General features: G+C 44.8%; 1 protein-coding gene across 5 annotated transcripts in view; it reads left to right on the top strand.

The window, feature by feature from the left end:
* IFT43 (intraflagellar transport 43) overlaps positions 1-19,735 on the top strand; it is a 48,955-nt gene that overhangs the window by 25,927 nt on the left and 3,293 nt on the right. For 3 of the 5 annotated variants that reach the window (XM_021287462.2, XM_065063864.1, XM_021287463.2), the window contains exons 4-9: positions 2,796-2,828; positions 3,346-3,392; positions 16,581-16,653; positions 18,054-18,129; positions 18,477-18,539; positions 19,359-19,655. In XM_021287462.2, coding sequence (XP_021143137.1) covers positions 2,796-2,828; positions 3,346-3,392; positions 16,581-16,653; positions 18,054-18,129; positions 18,477-18,539; positions 19,359-19,469 — 403 coding nt within the window. In that variant the 3' untranslated portion in view covers positions 19,470-19,655. Of the gene's footprint in view, positions 1-2,795; positions 2,829-3,345; positions 3,393-16,580; positions 16,654-18,053; positions 18,130-18,476; positions 18,540-19,358; positions 19,656-19,735 lie in introns of those variants that run through there. The other 2 variants (XM_065063865.1, XM_065063866.1) reach the window with 2 other exon arrangements.

Here is a 19,735-nt window from a genome sequence, read left to right as displayed (position 1 = left end):
GCAGGTGACCAGATCTCCATGTATAGTTTATGGAGTGAACAGGGTTGGTGGTAGGGCACCTTTTGAGGATCTGTTAATGACTTCACTTATTGTCTTGAAGGTTTTTAACTTTAGGACACAAGGCAAAGCTTGTCTTTTCTCTCAGGGTCAATTTGTTAGGGAGATATACATCCTGCAATTGGGCCAAAAAACGAAAAAGATCAGCCAGGAACAAACCAAATTTGTTTTGTGGACAAGTAATTTGGCATTAGACAAAATGAAAGGAAGCTTTATAAAAAAAACAAAGCAAATTGTAGGCCAGGATCTTCTTTACTGAATAGCTTAATCGTTATGGCCAGAGAGAGTGTAAAACATGCAATTCCTTCCTGAGCTCCAGAAGTTGCATACTATATTTTGAGGATAGTTCTTTACTTGTGAGTATATAGCCTGGTTTGAAATGCCAGTTTCATCAAATAATGTTGTTCCAAATCATATATTAACAAATATATCTAGTACAGAGGACTTGGAAGCAGATGTCTTACCTAAACAGAACAACAGTCATTTCTAGCTCCTGCTCTAGTGCCATTGATATGTAAATGCTCTGTATAAACCACAGTACTGTCAGCATGAGACACTGGCCTCACCTGCTGCCACCTTCGGACACTGTGGCATAGGGACAATGGAGGGGAGGCAACAGTGGGGCTTTGGCTCACCCTGGAGAGAAGGGAACTGTCTTGTTTGACAGGAGAGTGTTCTAACACCTGGGCTCTGAGATTAAAGGGGTCAATACTATTTGCCCCTCCCAGTTTATGAATTTGTTCCCCAAATCACTATTTTTTTCAATATAGTTCAGCTGTTTCTTAATGAAGTATTTGTTTATTGCCCTGAATTAGTCCTTTCCTAACATAACAAGGAAAAGTTGGGAAAGCTTTAAGTCTCAGAACATAGTCTCTGCCTCTAGGACTAGCATATGACTACGTTCCCTGTGGGCCACCTGGATATCTGTCATGACAGGGAGCTCAGGAAGAAGAAACAGAAATTGCTTACAGGGATAGGAAGAGTGCCCCTCTCCTGGGAAGTATAAACATGTGGAGTGTTTCACTCCTGCCTGGGGACAGATGAGCAAAGATGTAAGGAGTGTGGGTACTGAGGAATCGAGTGTTATTTGGGGCTGGACAAGTATCAAGAGTAACAGGATCATGCTAAGAAGAGGTTAGATTGAACCTCCAGGAAATCATCTCACTGTGCAAGGCTGTGCAGAGCCATCATTTGGGATGTTTCAGCTCAGTGAGGACAGGGCTCTGAAGACAGGGTATGGGAAGCAGTTCTGTGAAGGCAGAAGGGAGGGATAAAATAGAATAAAACTTGCATCATCTTTCTATCTTTGTTTTCTCAGATTCTAAACTCCAGTGAGAGCTGTGATGGGCTCTCTGAAACCATCCCTTTCTTCATAGTATCAGGGGGTTCACAAAAAGTGTTTTGCATGGCCACTGGGGAGAAGGATGGAGCTGAACAATTATTCCTCACTGGAAAAGCTCTTTTGTAAATTCCCCAGCTCCATTGCACTTCTTCCTCTTCTGATGAGCAGAAGAGTATAGATACAGCTTAAAGCCCAGATTCAGCTGTCGCCTACATACCTGCAGTTCTGATTATAGCGGTGGATATTACTGGGCTCGGGTCACCAATTCAGTATATTCTTTAGCTTCTCAGACTGCAGGCTGCAGAGAGAACAGTGGAGACAGGGGCTTTCTTCTCCTCATAGGCAGACGCTCTCTGTGCCTTGATTCTTGCTCATTGAAGAGTGAATTATACACAAGAGAGCTAGATGAGGACCATAACCTGCTAGAATAGAGAGCAGATGAGGAGAGGCCTGTCCCGTCTCCTGGAAGTGCTTTGGAAGGGACAGTGCAAGGCATTGAAGCAACCTCTCTTACATCTTGGTGTGTCCGGGGACAGTGCATGTGGTAGGGGAGAGCCCCATGTATTCTTTGTCATGGCACCCTGACTTCAAGGGAGGGGAGAATATTTATTCTTAACACATAGAGATGAAACTTCACTCTGCCAAATGGCCAAAGCAATCAGCGGGTGATGGAGTATCTGCTAAAAAGAAACCTGGCATTTAATTAACTTTTCAAAGTGCTGGTTCAGCAACCTCCATGTTTTACATTTTGAATATTGAACAAGCGTCCCTAATCGGGACTGAATTACTTCTGGGCTTGCTGGGGTGGAGAGCAAGGCAGCTGCCATTTGCCAGTGCCTCCCCCCCATGTTATTATTATGAACTCCTGTTAACTCAGCCAGATCAACCCTGATTTACGGCAATGACAGCACATCTGACCTGAACTTCGCCAGCTCAGGTGGAGCTTCTAACCTACATAGGCAACCAGATAATCTTTATGTGCAGCCAGGGGGAGAAAGGACCTGTCGATCTCCCAGGGGTAGGCAGACAAAGTGTAGCATCTTCTTCACTCCCTAGTGTGCTGACCTCTCTACTCAGGTAAGGCAAGCTTTACCTGCAGCTGATGACAGCGGGGATGAAAAAGTATCTGAGAAGCTAAAAAATCAGGGCGTTTGGCTCTTGCTGTATCTGGACATGAGTGTCTTTTTGGTCTTAAATGATTGTGCTTCAGTCTGATGCACTCAGGGACTCTTTGATGCACTGGTTTAATGGTCACTCAGAATTCTTTAGAGGTGCAATGTGTTATATCAGACCTGGTGTAGGAACTGTTTTGTACAGTAACAGTGATATAAGGAAAAGTGCGGTTTTAAAATTTTCTCTAGTTTCTTCTAATCATAAGCTTTTCCTTGTCTTGCAGGTCAGGAAGAAAGCATGCAGAAGAAGTAGAAGAGTAAGTTCCCATTGTTGCAAAAATGTCTTCAACATCTTTTACATCTGATCTCATGAAGAAGGGACATGCAAGTCTAAGCATCAGTACACCGAGATCTAGAACTTGGGAAGGGTGTAGAGCCTGGCATGAATTCATGTCATGTGTCCTGGGATGGGGCAGGCTGGTCACTCTGTAGTTCCCTGGAAAGTGGATGCTTTCTACTTTTCCTTCTTTCTGTCATATGGAGTAGGTGGTGGCTCTGTCACTCCCATATGACAGAAAGAAGGAAAAGTAGAAAGCATCCACTTTCCTCCCACATCCATCCCAGGCCCTACTGTCTCAGGTACAAGGCAGCACTCTCAGCTGAGATTTCTGCTGAGTCCAGTGCTGAGGGGTATGGAAGAAGGTCAGGCTGCAGGCCAGGTGTACCTGGGAACTCCCTGTTTGATAGGCTGTGAGGCTTGTGGGAAGGAAGGGCACACAAGATGCTTTTCTGGGCTTGCGATTTAAATTTTTTCTTCTTTGTGTTTTGCTGCAGCCATCGTCTCAGACAGCAGAGCCTGGAGGCATCGGATAGTGGAGGAGGTAAGGTATCACTTATGTGGCTGAAAGAAATGCCTTCATGCATGTCTGGGGGTTCTCCAGTAAAATCAGCAGAGGCATCGTGTAAAAAATTGCAAGGAAATGGACCATGCTGGGTGTAAACAAATGCAGGAGCTATTTAGTCTCCCTAGCTGCTGAATAAAGGAGAGAGAGCAAAGGAATTGGAGAAGAGGATGAGGAAGTGAACCTGTAGTCTAACTCTGGCCCTTCATTAACACAGAATGATAAAGCACCTTTGAGAAGTGAAGTGTCGAGAACATGCTTTTATCTGTGATTACCTCCACATGGAGAATAGTGGACTGGGGCAAAAAGAGGGGTAAAAGAGCAACAAAAGGTTAAAAGCAGGAAAAGAAATCACTGCTGTCCCTTAGATTAGGTGATAGTGTGCTCTACTTAAAACCTCTCTTTTGTTCTATGGTAACGTCCTTGTCTTGTTCCCATCAGGACAAGTACCTGCACCACTCTTTCTGGGGTCTCTGCTGTGAGAGAATTATTAATTTAAAAAATCCTCTTGCCCTAACTCACGATCATAGCTCATAAGGTAAACATAGGCACTGGTGGGTAATCCCATCCCATCCCTGTACAAGCTGCTGTGAAATCCACCGGAGTCCTGATTTAGTACTAGTTTTCTTTGTATTATATATCACCTGCTCTTCCAGAACTGAATGAACAAAGACAAATCTCACAAAAAATCCACAGTATGAATTTTGAGACAAGCACTAGAGAACTGTGGGGAGTATAGAAATTCATTAAAGTCTCTAGGAGCTACCTCAGTTCTTAAGAATTTTATACAGTGTATGGAAAGTTGCATCTGCAAAATATCAACAAGCATCAGAAGAATCACCAGGAGTCACAAAGGATCAGACATCAGTATGGTTAATGAGATTAAATTAAGACTTATTTGGGTCTTCCAGACAGATTAAGCATTGCAACATACAACTGCCAGAAGTGGCACCTTTATTACATTGGCATCTTCAGAATAGACTTAATTTTCCCCCTGGGAAGTTTCTTGGGCTTCTTAAATTTCAGCGTATGTCACGGAGGCTGATAGTCTGTTCTGAACAGCTCTTTGACTGTTTGCATACCTGCTGTCTTTCTTGTTGCGCCTTGGTCTTCTATTCAGAGTATAATAACTGTCCTTGCTAACCAGGCATAAAAATGCTTGCCACGTGTTTGCAGCATGTGACTTTTAATGCTCCAAGACCTTGGGTAATAAATACAGAATAGAATTGAGACAGAATGTGGTACAAAGACATGGCGAGTCCTAATACACTTATTTACGTGTGCCTAACCTGTGGTTAACAGTTGGATTTGGATTGTTTGCAAACCAGAGTTCAGTTTTGGATTAAATCTACATTTTAGAAGAAAGATCCCACTAATCTGACTATGGTTTCTTCCCAGGCAGTTTCTGGTACAGCCAAATGTTGGAGCGATAAAGGACTCAGCAAACATTTTGATTCAATGTGAATCACACAAAGCCATTTATTACAGAAACAAGCCTCCTTATATATGCAACTATATTCTAATCACGCGTCCACGCTCCAAGCATGGATTCGCTAAATGAGTATCATGGGCTGTCCATGCGCTGGAGTCTCACTGATGATGTGTCCGATGATTCACGCTACCCCAGGACCCCGCTGATTGAGGAACGCCCCTCTCTCTCACAGCAGATTCTGTTCTCAGCTTCTCGAAGCAGCCTTGAGATTCCTTTAAGCCTGACTAATTCAACAACATATCTTTATCTATCAAAACCCCTCCACAGCCAAATACACTGGGTTATAGATCTAATTTGCATATGGAAAATCTCTAAATGGATCAGTGCATTGCATGCTTGTGATCCTATTTCTATAGGGAGATGAAGCAAGCTATTTTGGGAGAGGAGTTTTCCTTCTGGGCTCAGCAATTGCAGTGAAGAAAAATGGCATATAAACAAACTCCAGAACCAGAATAAAATTACTTTTTTGAATAAGGAGAGAGATACAAGTAACTGCCCAGTGTAGAAGGCAGGGAGTAGCATGCTGTGGCTGTGCAATAAGTAGAGTTGTATCAGCCTCCCCTTTGCATAGAACTGCACTTGAGCTTGTGTCCTTAACTGTAACAGTAAAGCTCAGATTCTAAACACATAAAAATCAAGACATTGGTGTATGGATCCCCAAGGATGGGTCACGGTTATTTTGTGCTGCATAATGTGTTAGCTTGTACACCTTAATATGAACAGGCGCAGTTGCGTAATGATTGTTGCTGTCAACCAATACATTTGGATTGCCTTCCTTTAACCTATTAGAAAGCTGAGCTGTACCATTCCATTAACATTGTTTGTCCCCCATGCAACCTTTTCATTAGAAGAATGAAGGGCGAAACTGCATGCCCTTAAAAAAGGTATTCTTGTGTATTTGAAATGTGCTCAGTTGTGATGGTTTATACAGCACTAACACCCAAAGGCTCAGAATTTGGAGAAAGTGTTAAAAATGCATAGGGCCTGGTTAGAGCTGGGTTTGGCAGGTGGAGAATGGAAGGGAGGTTGTACAGCAAAATGGAGACTTTGGGGCTTGATACACCTTGTTATTTCAGAAGTAAAAGTAGAATTCTCTTACTGGTCTTGGCCACTCACCCTGTGCATGAAGTAGCATCTGATTCCTCATCTCCACGGGAGTTTGGGAGAGAAGGACAGCTGTTTCTCAGGTTGTGTGGAAAGACTGAAGCAACATGGAAGATTGTGAGTGGGTGGGTCAGACAGAGACATGGACATGCATGGAACTATCTGCAATTTCAGCCATTCGTTACAGTTGCACAGGGCAACCCAGATGGTGCAAGTCATCTGTGCTGCGCAATACAAACCATTGAAGTACTATCAGTGAAGTACCTTGGCTCAGGTTGTGCTCAAAATTCATTTTCCTTAATCCATATTTCTTCTTCATAGAGGCTAGTCCAAGACAAGAGAACCACTTTAAAGAGGAACCAGTGTTGAGTTATAGGAAAGCACAGATGTGTTTGACTAAAAACAATTTGCTCTTATAAAACTCCAGGCTGGTAAGACTGTTTTGAAAAAGTGCAGTGTCTCTCCAGAAATATCTCTGGAGTTTGTAGTTGGCGGATATTGGGCTTTCCTACAGCACCCGCTGTGAGCTTAGTGCCAGTCCTCCTGCACGCACACTGGTACATGCCAGTACACAGGCAGAGCAAATGGACAACGCGCCTGTGCTTAGGTGGATGTGTGTCCAGCTGAACCTTGTCATGGGGGCGCAGCTTCTCAGCATGGTGGGAAATCTGCTTTAGCAGGGTTTAATCCATCACAGCTTGAGGAATAATAAACCTTCACAAGCAACACAAAAGTGTTTAATTCCTAAAGGACGGGCCTAGTTGAGTCACTTTTGGCCAGGGGTAATTGGGGGCTTAATGCTGTGTATGTAGCAATCTGAGCAATCTGAGACAGACGAGTTTAAGGGTAATTGCTCAATTTTCTGTCCGTGTCAACAGGGGAAATGGGCAGCAGCAACTGAGCTCTGTATGGCAGGGAAACGGCATGAGATGGGAGATGTGAGACTATCAGTGGAATTTAAAAAGTGCCATCTGCAGAGCACTGCTTCCTTTTCTGTAGCAGACAAGAGCTTCTCCTAAGTGCAGACTATTCTTAGTCATGAGGTGGGAGGGAAGACAGAACAACCAAGTTCACATTCAAGGCCTTTCCCCCCCTCTCTTTGCCCCTTTCTCCAGGAGGGCAATCGAGTCTCTGCTTCGACTTTGCTTAGGTATTTCATTTGGCTTTCCTCTGCTTGTGTGTCTCTTTCTGGCGTGCAGCTACAAAGGGCTCTTTTCTGTTGGGGTGAGAAATGCAGTCATTCCTCCTCCATCAGCCAACTGCTTTGTCCTTTTAGCTAGAAGTTTCTCTTTTGTTCCTTTCTCGTCCACCAGTTCCACACTGCTGAGTTGCACTCCCCCAGATGCCTGTCTCCTCACTACATTGCCCTTGGATTTTTCTCCTCAGCACTCTATGGGGGCTTGTTAGCTAAGGTTGTCATCTCTCTCCCAGCTATTCTACCCCCATAGACTATTGCCTCATCTTCAGAAGTCCCTTCTTCCTTCTCCCTGTTAGCCTTTAGATGCATATCTCCTAGAACAGGGCTTTTCTTGGAGGATGTGATGTGATGTGTGATTCTCTGTCTGCAGGAACAACGGCTTGTTATTTTAAAGCAGATAGTGTGTGTGAATAAGACAGCTGATTGAAATGAAAGCCTGACTATGCTACACAGACAACCCAAACCTGACCTGCAGGTGAGGAAACCTGCCAGGAGACAGTCACTAGATCTGTGCCCTCAAGGCAAAACCCCTTCCTGCCTGCTGAGAAGCCTCAAGGAAGCAGAGCTGATGATTAGACCTTTCTGTACAATGTCAAACCTCTAGAATGACTTCTTTCCCTTCTAGTGCATGCCAGCAGCTCCTTTGCATTTGAAGAGGATTGGAGCCCAGGCTCTGTGCACGACAGAGGAGGAAATGGGCATATGCCATGATCTCCACATCCTTTTGGGGAGTTATGTCTGTCTTGTCAGGTGGGAGACAGCCCTCACAGGATATCTGGTGCTTGAAATTCACAGCCCTAAACTGTCAAACACCTCTTTAGCTGCATGCAAGTACACAGCAATGGTGAAATTGCTCCAAACAGAGCTGAGAATAGAGTGCAGTGCAGGCTATTGTTGGCTCTATGATTCCTGATAAAGTTCGGCAGTTGCTTCTGTGGTGGATTGCTGTTTTTACAGAACACAACAAGTACTGGTCCATCCCAGGGCCCACGAGCTGCAAGGACAGCTGCATCGGCTGAGCGTGAGGGTAAGGGGGGCGCGGAATTTGCAGGAATAGTCAGAGCGGTGGCCAGGGGTACTTCACAGGCCCAGGAAGTAGTGATGGTGTTAGGGAATAGAAAAATTTCTTAACAGGTGGAGTGGTTTGGGGAGAACTAAACGGACAAAACATTCTGAGCATCAGTGAAATGGAAACAGAGTGGAAAACATGGTGTTTTGGAAGTGATGTGAATGGGCTGAAGAGAGGGGCCAGGGGCAGAGCGTGATGGTGACCACTGAGTTTCTGGGGGTTCCGCACTATGACTTTGCACACTGCATCCTCCCCTAGGCTGCTCCCCCAACATGCTACCCTGAGTCTGTGTGCAAGGTCACTGAAGGGCAGACTCAGCCCAACCTGATGCTTTCCACTGAGCTGTTGGTCCAGGCCAGTTTGAACTTCTCCAGTGGCCGTTGGCATTGTGATCTGGAGCCTCTGGTGTTCAAGGAAAGCTCCCTCCTGACAGCTACAGTGGGCAGGGTGGAACAGAGAATATGTCCCAAGAAGTATGTCTGAAGTCCTATTTGAAGCAGCAGTCCACTGGCTAAGGGGCAATGGGCAACTTAATTGCAAAGGAGCACACACAACTTGTTGGGGGCTGAAAGTGTTGATCTGGGTAAGCATCTTCCAGCACTAAATTCTGCAATATGGTAGATACACAGTTGTATTTGGTCTGTGATTGCTGAGTCCATAAGTGTAGTTGACGGACTAGGTTTACCTAAAATAGCCTTTAAGAAAAAGCTCTTGAAAGATGATTACAGAATTGAGACACCATCATTTAAAACTGCCTGAGGCAAACTCCTTTGAAAATTGCAGCAGTGGAGGGACAGAGAGAGAACTGCGTAGCCCTTGATTGTAGTGTTGTTCCCTCAGGACCCGTCCCTCCTCCCCCTCAGTTTCTCATCTGATACGAGAGAGAGCAGCAGTAAGATTCCTCATCTGTCTTATGAAAATCCGATTCTGAGTAGCTCTGATCAAACCCGGCTGGCTGTCAGCAGCGGTGGCCTTGTGTGGAGGGAGGGAGGCTTCTGAGGAGTTGCTGGATGTGGAAGTGTCATGGGTGCTGCCGATCAAAGAGGCATTTTTTAATAAATATATATTAGAAAAAACAAAAAACCTAAGGATTTAGCATAAAAGAAATGTAGTTTGTCTTGTTTTTCCAGTGTAACATGAAGAGGATGAAATAGAATCAGATACGTCTGCTCCCGAACATACTTCCACAGGAGCATCCTGAGAAGCTGCTTTCCTTGCCACAGCAATGCTCTAATGCAAAATCACTCATCTCTGGCATTGTTGAGGAAGGTTTTGTGTTTCTGAGTTCACTAGACCCTCCCTGGGCACCTCATGCCTTCTCATCTACTGCCCCACTGCCTTCTGAGTATGGCTCAGCAGGGGAATACTGCAAAGGAGCAGGGAACAGCCTTTGAAAAGAGGAAAACAGATGTTACTGAAAAGGAGGGCAGGCAGAGTGCTCTGTGAGGGAGCTGTTGGTAGGGCTAGGAGGTGTGTTTCCACTCTAAATGCTGGTAACCTCAGGGGTGTGGTGGACTCCACATCCTTAGCCTGGCCTCCAGTCTCTCCTGTCTTGCTGCTAGTGAACAAACCTATGCATTAAGAGATTCCTCATATTTAAATCCGTCGGTGTCTGCCCTTACCTCTTGCACAGTACAAGCCATGGATTACTGCCTGTTGAAGCCATGCACTGAGCCCAGCGACTCATCTGACAGGGCTGCACTCTGCCCTGTCTCTCTTCCACTGCCCAGGGGTTGAAACTGGGCAGAGGCTTTGTGTCAGTAGCAGCCTTGGGAAGTCGCAAATACGCCTGATGCCTGTCCCCAGCAAGCTCTCAGCTGAGGAAGAAGCCATGCCACACCAAGCAACCTGTGAAAGCACAACACTATCAAAGCAAGTGGAGTGTCTCATGGACCACCCCACCTCCCAGCCAGCCACCCATCTAGCTGACAACATCATCAGAGCTTGTTGGCTGAAGAAAAAGTTATTTTGTCTCATGCAAGGCAAATGCCTCATAGATGAGGTTATTAGGGGCATGGTTTAGTGCCAGTATTAGGTTAATGGTTGGACTTGATGAGGCTCTCTTCCAACCAATATGATTCTATGATCTTTTAAGGCAAGGCTGGAGGGTCAGTACCGAATCTGCTGCATGACCTCCCGTACATCCAGTGAATTGTCTGGGTACACCGGGTAACTTTTCCTATCAGCTTGGCCAAGCTGTGCTGTTACCACTCTTCTCAAAAGAGTGCTTTGGGACATGGCACACTCAGGCTATCTTCTGTTTGTCTCAGCTTTTAAGGCAGTGCCCTAGTAGCTGTGGTACTGCCTGATTTTCACTCTACTATTTTTGTCTCCTTGCTGGCTGATCAGGCAGATAACACTGTTCTGTATTGGCCTACTAGTAGGGCAAATTCAGCCAGTGAAAAGCATCCCTATGAAATTAGTATCCAAGCATCCAAAGAAGCGTTCTTTATCCTCTCCATTTGCCTGCTGCTCTCCTGAGAAAGCTTCCAAGAGGCTTCAAGCTTGTTTGTGTGTTCAGCAGAAGCTGTCTGTGTCCCTTGTTCCTTATGTTTTTTTGAAGATTTTTTTTGCCTGTTGCTTTCCACTTTTTTCTTTTTCTTTTTTTTTTTTTTTAATTCTCCATTTTTCCACTTAGAGAGAAAAATTATTTATTGCATTGAGATGCGCTAATTAAAGCCATTTTCTGGTATTTGGTTACTGAAGTGTTTGATGTCTCTCTGACAAGACCATGAAATGCACGGAGTGTCCACAGGGACAGAATTTGCTGAACACGGTGCTTTGTAAATGAGGGGACACAGTGTCGCAGCAGCTCATGAATATGAAACGCCCATGATGCTACCTCAGTGGACTTGGGAACACAGATGAATCCTGTCATGTGCTAAATGAGACCAATTTCTTTCACTTAACTTCATCTTCAATCAGACCTTCTTCCATTTGCCTGTTTAAAATTCCCCAAACGTGATGCAGAAGGTAACAGCATTCAGTAAAACAAAGTTCTGCAGCAGCAGAGATATTGTAATTATTTCACTTTTACATTTTATAAGGAAGCGACTTAAACTAAAGTTAGTTTCATTCTTATGCCTGCTTGGTGGCAGGGGACTGAGCTCCAGAAGCCACTGCCCTCTTCTTTGTGTTCTCTGGATGTGGTGGTGTGTAGACAGGGAGAGCAGCACAGTCCCCACTCCAAGAGTATCCCATCTGAACTGGCCTTTGAAACACTCACCCAGTTGGAGGAAGCGAATCAGACTACATGAGATGGAGTCATTTTTTTGGGTGCCAGGCTCTTGGCTCGGGAGACCTTTAAAGCAGCTCAGGGAGAAAGTGGCAACCACACTGCTGACTAACTGCAGGCCTGACCTCTGACGTGGTTTCTAGATCCAGCCCTGCTACTCATTTATTGCCTGACCTTGAATATATTCTGTTTGTCCCCACTTATGTGCTGTCTTGCCTCTAACAGAGAACTTAGTTCTTTGGGGTTAGGACCAGATCTTACTGTAAGCTTGCAGGATTTTAAGGGACCCAGCCTGCAGGTGTTGCTACTAAACCAAAAATCAGCCCTGCCTGGGGTGGAAAGTGCAGCTCACCAGCTTGCAGGACCAGCTGGGTACTGAGGTGGTACAGAGCTTGTTGCTTTTTGTGTTCCTCAGCTGTCAGTAGGTATTTGCTAAGAGGTAAAAAAGGTGATGGTTAATGCATATACTCTAATATGAACACATAATTTCCTCCTTTGTTTATGACTTTAAAATCTGCTGTTCCTTGCTTATTATTTGGCTATCTGCATCTAACATGGGTCACCTGTAGCCTTTCCCCTCCAACTTTTCCTCCTGCCCTCCACATGCCTTATGCTATTGGTGCCTTGCCATAACTTAACCATGAAGTTCTTTTTGTGTAAGAGCTAGCTCAGTCCAGCTAGTGTAGTAAAAACACTATTCTTACTTATATGCTGGGACTTGGATGTTCTGAGACAATCAGTTTGATGCAGTATATTATAGCACCCCTGTTAGCCAATATTTAGTACTGCTGTCTCCTACACCACCGTAACTTCTGCATGGACACACTCGTTTTGATTTCATGCTTTGTTCACTCTTGTTCACCATCATCTGGGAGATGGAGGGGAGTTTGCACTGGTCATCTAGCATTTGGCGCTCAAGTTTTTCACATCTCTACCATGAGCAGTTTCTAAAGACAAAATCTTGTTTCTTTATGGGCTGAGAAATCCATGGGGAAAGACTTTGTGTTACTGTTCCCAGTCATTTTGAGCCATAAAGAGAAACCTCACTCATTCCTCTGTAAGGTCACTGTGTGCACTGAGTTTTTGTGTTCCCCTCTCCATCTTCTGTTGCATACACTCATTTTTCTACTTAGAAAACACTGCCTGATGTGTACCTACCTATTCTCCTCTTCAGCTGAAATGAAAGCAGGATACTCACTGTCATTTTTAGGAGCACTCACTCTGGCGATGTTATCTGCCATATGAAATGGAGATTCCAGAGGAGTTCTATCTGGGGGAGACTGGTAGAGGTAGCATAGGTAACAGTGTCTTGCAGCACAGTGCTCAGAGGCCATCTGGCAGACCATGGTCGGTAACATAGTTTGTACTTAATTTGTCCCCCTTTTTAATATTTTTTGCTAGTAACTCAACATTTATTGTAATGTTTTTTACTATTAGTATCCTATCTATTTGTTCTTATTTTGAAGTCTGCTGGAAAAGAACAGCTGAAGCTGTAAGATTTTCTTGTTGCTTCTGAGATTTGCCTACACTTTTGATTAAAATGGGTTGAAGTTCAAGACTATGGAAGCGCACTCTCCTCCAAAATGCAGCCGAGTAATGCAGCCTTCCCCCAAATCTAGAGCTAGACTGCAGAGAATCACTTTTTTGTTTACAGGTTTTGTAGCTACCCCTTCTCAGCTGAAAACATTTTATTTTTGTAAGGCATAGGCCAGTTGTTCACTTCGTTGCAGTGACCTGGTATCTGTGAAGGTGTTTCTTTTTGCACAGAGGCAGCTCTTCAGCATGTCTGTATGTTGTGCAGTCGTTCCTAAAGTTTACCTACCTGCACACTGAATTCGGGCATGAGAGCCTGGACAGCAAAGTATGTGTCAAAATCCTGCATTAAAACCACAGATTTATCAGTGTGATGGAAAATGATCTGAAACCCTCACAATGAACAGGAGGGAAGAAAGTGGGTCGCAGTACAAGTACACAGTGTGGGTTAGTAATGTAACGCTGGAAAAAGCTCTGCAGTGCGAGACTGGGAGGACACGGTCATGTCTAACGTCTCTGTAGGTGCTAGCATTATATGTTAGTAATCTCACTGCAGGTAATGAGGATATTTAAAGAAAAACATACGCCTATACTCTTGCAGCCCACGTGCTTCTTCCCCCTGCAGTTGACATAGTGCCATGACTTGGCTGTGTTACCAGAGCTTACTGGAAACAAAAGATGTGAGTCCTAAGAAGAGCAACAAAAACAAGTAAGGAACTGGAGACTGAGCAAGGGGAAAGGTTGGGTCCTTGGTGATGAAGTGAGAACGGAGACACTTTGCAAACTGTACAGAGAGAGACAGGAGAGGGATTCTAAAGACGTGGCACTATGGGAATTGGCAGAGAGAAGAGGAAATTATGAGTAACAAGTAAAATAAAGACACAAATATTTCAGCACTGATTTGTCACTGATAGCAGTTAGCCTGGGAAGCAGATATTTTCTTATAATTTGTTCTGTCAGTCTCTGACAGTCCTAAAGGGCATTGTTTCTGCCTAGAAATGGACAAAATCATTTGCAGTTTTCAGTAAGAAGCAGCGTGTCCTGGCCTTTGTTGGAGGGGCTGGCAAGAGCACCCAGAACATTTCCAGCTCTTCTGTCTGAAATATTTTCAAAGCATCTATAAAACTGAAATATTTTCAAAGCATCTATAAAATTGAGCCTTGAATTTCTTTTGGAAAGAGGTTATACGTGATTGACTGGGTTTTGCTACTACAGAGTAGAGGTAGCACTTTGGGAAAGTTTCCATGGAATTCAATGGCAATGAGATAAAACCAGCACTGGCAAATCCAGGACTCTTTGGGAACCTGCCAAATGGAAGAGGCATCACTGATCTGGGCCCTAAGTTTACAGTTTTCTTTAGTGCAAAAAGAGATCAAGAAAAGCAAAAATTAACTAGGAAGAGGAGACCCCAGAAACAGCTGCCAAAATGAGCACCAAGTGAAGACATTCATTTTGCTGCAAACACCTTCCACGTTGCTGCTGCCAGAAGATCTGACCTTCTCCTGCTGCAGGGAATGCTGCTCAATGGACAGGGGAGCTCTGTTCCCAGGTAGCTCTTCATTTAGTTATGTTTGCTGAGCAACATTTCACAGTGTCCTGCTGAAAAGGATAAATTAGCTTGCAAGAGATTAGGTTTCTCATTCCTGTGCTCATTTGCCTGGATCTAACAGGGCACCTCTGTACAGGGCTTCATTCTTCTGCTTGGACAAGGCTGTTCCCTCTTTGGTATTTGTTGCTTACATAGAGGGACTTTATCCCACATTACCATTGAGCAGATTTTACCAGCTGCCTGCACAGCTCAGTCGTCTGTCCACAGAGATGCTTTTTGCATTTTGCTACAAGTTTTACCAGGAGCTGGGAGCTCCTGCAGGGAAGACACAGCAGGATAGCAGCTTCTTCTGTGTATTGTCCCTGCAAGCAGAGGGGAGACAGATCTGGCCCAGATGCCGAGGCACACACTGGTCAGACACTTCTTGCATATGCCTCCTCTGTCTAAGGGCTGGCCTAGGGCTTGTTGCTGCAGTTTCCATTTAAGTGTCTTGGGAAGTTTACTGTAGAGGGAGAGCTGCTTGCTGGGTGCCCAGGGAGTGAGAAGGCACAGCTCTGCTGAGGCTGGCCAAGCTGTCACTGCCTCTTGCTGTGGCCAGGCTCTCCCGCAGCCCCCGTCCCACTCAGCCTTCCACCAGGCAGCCAATTAGCCAGAAATCCCACTGTGTGGCCAACTCCGAATGGCCACGGTGCCAAGGCCAGGCTGACCCGTGCCCTGCTGCAGCTGGGCAGTGCGCCGGGGATGCGGGGTGGGCGTTCAGCAGGAAAGGGCAGCTGAGAGCCTGTGACGTGCTGACAGGCGGCTGGACAGGGGGCTTTTCAGAAAAATCCTGCTCAGAGCCCTGAGTGCCACAAGTGGGAATGTCTCTCCAGCTCCTGAATATTCATCTCAACCTGGGCTGCAAAATGGGGCAAAGCCAGGCCTGGCCACCCGCTGCCATCCAGCAGCAGCATGGCCACGCTGCTGACAGAGCCAGGAGCAGCCTGCTTGCTCCAGCGTCTGCACAGTGCAAGTGAAACCTCTTCCCAGAGCCAAACCACCAGCTTCTCCACTGTCTGAGGGCTCAGGGCCACCGGAGCACATTTGTAGCCGTGAATCTTTAAAGTAGCCATGTGCTGGTGTTCTCTGTCCTTGCTTTGCACCTCCAGTTACCTCTTATTCTTGCTGGTTTTGCTCTCTCAATCTCCAGGTGTTCACAGGTCTTTGTCAAATCAAAAAGCATGCAGTGCTCTCACAGCCTTGCTCCTTTAGCAGGATTCAGTGTGCACTCAGTTCTTCCTTCTCCATTCTTTTGTGTCTTGCTTCCTTTTTAGGTGGAATAGCCATAGTCCTTATGCTGGGAATACCCAGTCACCCAGAAATCACCCATTCCAAGGTCACACTGGAAATCACACAAAGATTTATGACATTACAACGAGGTGCATGTTGCCTAGTCTTTGTATGTGCTAGACCACCAGCATGCACTTCTTCAGCTATTAGGAAGGTCACAGGCCTCTGCAGAGTCTGAGACCCAGCCAGCGGCCCCTTCAGCATGTAGTTTTACATGGCTTCTCTCAGTTTCTGCTCCACATTTCATTTCTAACAGAGTCTAGGTGACTGGTGGCTGAGCTGAGCAAATGGTAGCACATCTTATAAGAAGCAAATTCTTGCCAGTCTTAGGATAATGACAAGTAGGCAGTGGGGTTTAGTGCAGCCGCTTCTTTCATCTTCAAGGTTGTGTCCAAATGCACAGTTCATGACTGTGGAGTCTTACCCAGCCCAAATCTGCCCCTCTTGCAAGATTTCTTTTGACCCCAAGCTTCAAAGCTTTATTGCCTTGTTTTAATGTGAAACAATGTATTTTAAGTCATTGCTAAATAACTCTCTTGTGTTTTCCTCTGATAAGGAACAAGCTGTTTCATATCTGTGAAGCCGGGGAACCTTTGTCTCTAGTGAGAGGAGAGTGTAACGCTCCCCACTTAACTGCTACTGCTTTCTTTTGTTGCAGACATTCCTGTGATCCCTGACTTGGAGGAGGTCCAGGAGGAAGATCTGGCCATGCAAGTGGCAGCTCCCCCCAGGTAAGAGCACTGCCAGGTGTTCTTGGGGCTCTCATCAGCGGTGTGAAATGGCTGGTGAAATTAAACTCTACCTTCTCTCATGCTCTCTGGACATCAGTGGCAGTGCCGTTCAGCAGGATTCAATGCCATGTATTGTGGCAGTGGGGCTCCAAGCAGAACAGTGCAAACTCCTTGTTTCCTGTTACACAAATGAAGCAATTACTGCATATTCTCTCGCTAAATCCAAAACCACATTAGAGTAGCATGTTTGATGTTGCAAAATCAAAATCACAAAAGCTAGGAATTGCTTGATTTAAGGTTGCCTGTATAACCTCAAATGCCTCCAGTACACATGTTATGCACACACTTTGATTTTGCATGGCCATAGGCTGCTTTGCCCTCCACAGGATATCCTTCTTACTCAAGTGCATAGTTAATTTGCAAAGTACAATCCTGTTGTTTGAAGGTGTTATCAGAATAGTCTTGGGGTTAGCTCAAGGGAGAGCAGCAAGTTTTAAAAAATGAAAGTTTGGGGGGTTTTATCTTAAATGTATCAGTAAAAGTGTTCTCTCCTCTCCTGGGCCTATTGCCAAGATCACAGACTGGGATTTCCATTGACCCTTATTTGGATGGGTGGGATATCTTACTCCTGACCACAGATTCCCTCTCACAAGTATGGAGTATATATTGTAATTAAATATGTGTTAACAAAAATAAATGACACTTTATATAGTAGAAAATTTTAAATTATGTTGTCTCTCACCAGAGTTCATGCCTTTGTTTTCTCTCTCTCTTTTTTTTTTTTTAATAATCCCATCTGTTCCTCCTGTATCCATAGTCTCCCTGCAATAGAAAAGACAAGTAATTTTCATGGACAAACACAAACAAATTAAATTAATATGGACCTTTTCTATAGTATTGCGTCAACTGCAAAGGGAAACATGGCACAACAGTGTATTACTCCCTACCCCGTGTTTCTCTTTGGAGTCTATATTTTAAGAAATTTTATTTGATAGCTGTGATGTGGGAATCACAAGGTCCCTACTATTCTGTAGCTTGTATGGTGGGGCTCTCAGAGCCCGCTGGGGCTGTTCCACTGTTCACTATATTCCTATTTTCTTTCTGGCCCTTGCAGCTAGTCTGTGGATCTTCTGTCTGCTGCACTGGCTTCTCTGAGGTGTTCTATGGTCACTCCACATCCTATTTTTATGCATGTGCACAACCTTGCATGCAGATTTGTCAATGACTGTTCATTTGCTGAATGAGATTTGCTTCTGTCTGGGGACACCCATCTCGAGAATTCAAATGGGTGATGTGGACACTTGAGATGGGTGTCACCAGATCCCTATTCATGCCACTCTTCTCCTCAGATATGCTTCCACACTTACCCAGGCTTGTTCTTTGACCCTTTCTGGTTGCAGTGTGCAGGTGAACCGGGTGCTCGCCTACCGTGACCTGGACGAAGATCTTATGAAGTATGCTGCCTTTCAGACTCTGGTAAGTGGATGTTGCAATGAGGTGACCGCTGTGACTCCCCCTCCTTCCAGACTCCCATCATCCTCCACAGTGACACACAGCTGCATAAAATACACAGCTCTATCATGCAAACAACTTCCACTCTGCTTTCAAGTCTGTTCTTCTCTACAGTGTGGCTTTCATACTTGTTTGTGTCTGTAAATAGTGTGGGTAATGGTATCTGCTGTGCAGATGAGGCTCCTGCTGTTGTCCTGGACAAAGTATAAGTCCCTTATGAGGCAAATGTGCCTATCTCTAGCAAGACCTACCTGGTGAAATGATGTCCACTTTCTCACTGTATGTAAGAGTGTGACTGTGTGTGTTCATAGGATGGAGAAATTGACCTGAAGCTTCTCACCAAAGTTTTGGCTCCTGAGCATGAACTACAAGAGGTGAGTCTTTCTTTTGTTGGAACACCAACAAGGCAAAAGCTTCTTCTGTGTTTCAGACTATAGGAATGTAAGCTTTTGTCGGTGGGGCAGAGGAGAGAGATTAGGAGGAGCCTGTGAAGAAGAGCTTGTTGAAGAGGATGGAGGTCTGATTTCCCCAGCAGACTATTTTGGAGATATATAGGGCTTTCTCTGTGTGAGGTTATGGCATCACTATGATTGGCCTCCTTCTGTAGGAAAGAGCTGGAAAGGAAAATGCCTAGCACTGTCACAGATCCCTGCAGAAAGTGTGCTGTGTGTTGTCTTTTGGTAGCAACCATGGGCTCCAGGAAGTTTTGCAGGGCAGTATAGACAGACAAAGGCAAAAAAGCATTTGGAGTTTGGGCAGAGGGGTGTGTTAAAGCATGACAGAACAACCTCAGTATGACTGGTGGGGCAGGAGCTCAAGACTTGCAACCAAGGATTTCTGCAGCTCAGAAATGAAAATGCTTCAGCAGAGGTGCAGAAGGGTGGGAGATTTTTATGGGTATTCTTTACACCCTGTCCAGGAGTATATTAGGTTCATAAATATAAAAAAATCTGTAATTTGCAGAATTTTTGAACATGAATAATTCAGTCAAAATCTTTCCATTGTAGCAGAGATTTGCATTTCATTCTGGCTAGAATTCCTGTTCTAGCCAACTGAACCTATGACTTCCCTGGCAGGGGCAGTTGCCCTTCAATTTCTCTCTTTGCTGTTCATCTTGAATATTTGGCATCATTCAGAAACCTTTTGGTGTCACCAGTAACATTTCAGTATGTTTGTCTTTTTCCTCTTGGTAGGATGATGTCAGCTGGAATTGGGACCATCTCTTCACAGAGGTGTCATCGGAACTAGTGACTGAGTGGGACCTGGGACTGTCTGAGAGAGAGGACCACCTCAGTGTGCCCTAGAGCACTGGTACACCAGACATCTCATACATGCATTTCCTGTAAACAGTTTAGCACTTTACTTTTCTGTTCACTCATTTATAGTGTAGAATTTATTTCAGACATGAAAATAAATAGGACCTTGCTTAGTAGGAAGTCTGCTTGGGAGAAGTTTCATGTATTTTGTAATAAAAAACTTTGTTCTCAAAAGAGATTAATAATTCTATACACAAAATATTTGCTTTTGGACAGTCGCTTCTACCTCACTAGCACCTTTAGATAACTGCAAC

Source organism: Columba livia, chromosome 5 (genome assembly GCF_036013475.1).
Source record: "Columba livia isolate bColLiv1 breed racing homer chromosome 5, bColLiv1.pat.W.v2, whole genome shotgun sequence".
Taxonomy (NCBI): Eukaryota; Metazoa; Chordata; class Aves; order Columbiformes; family Columbidae; genus Columba; species Columba livia.
Note: the sequence above shows the minus strand (reverse complement) of the source record. Positions and strands in the feature narration are given on the sequence as shown.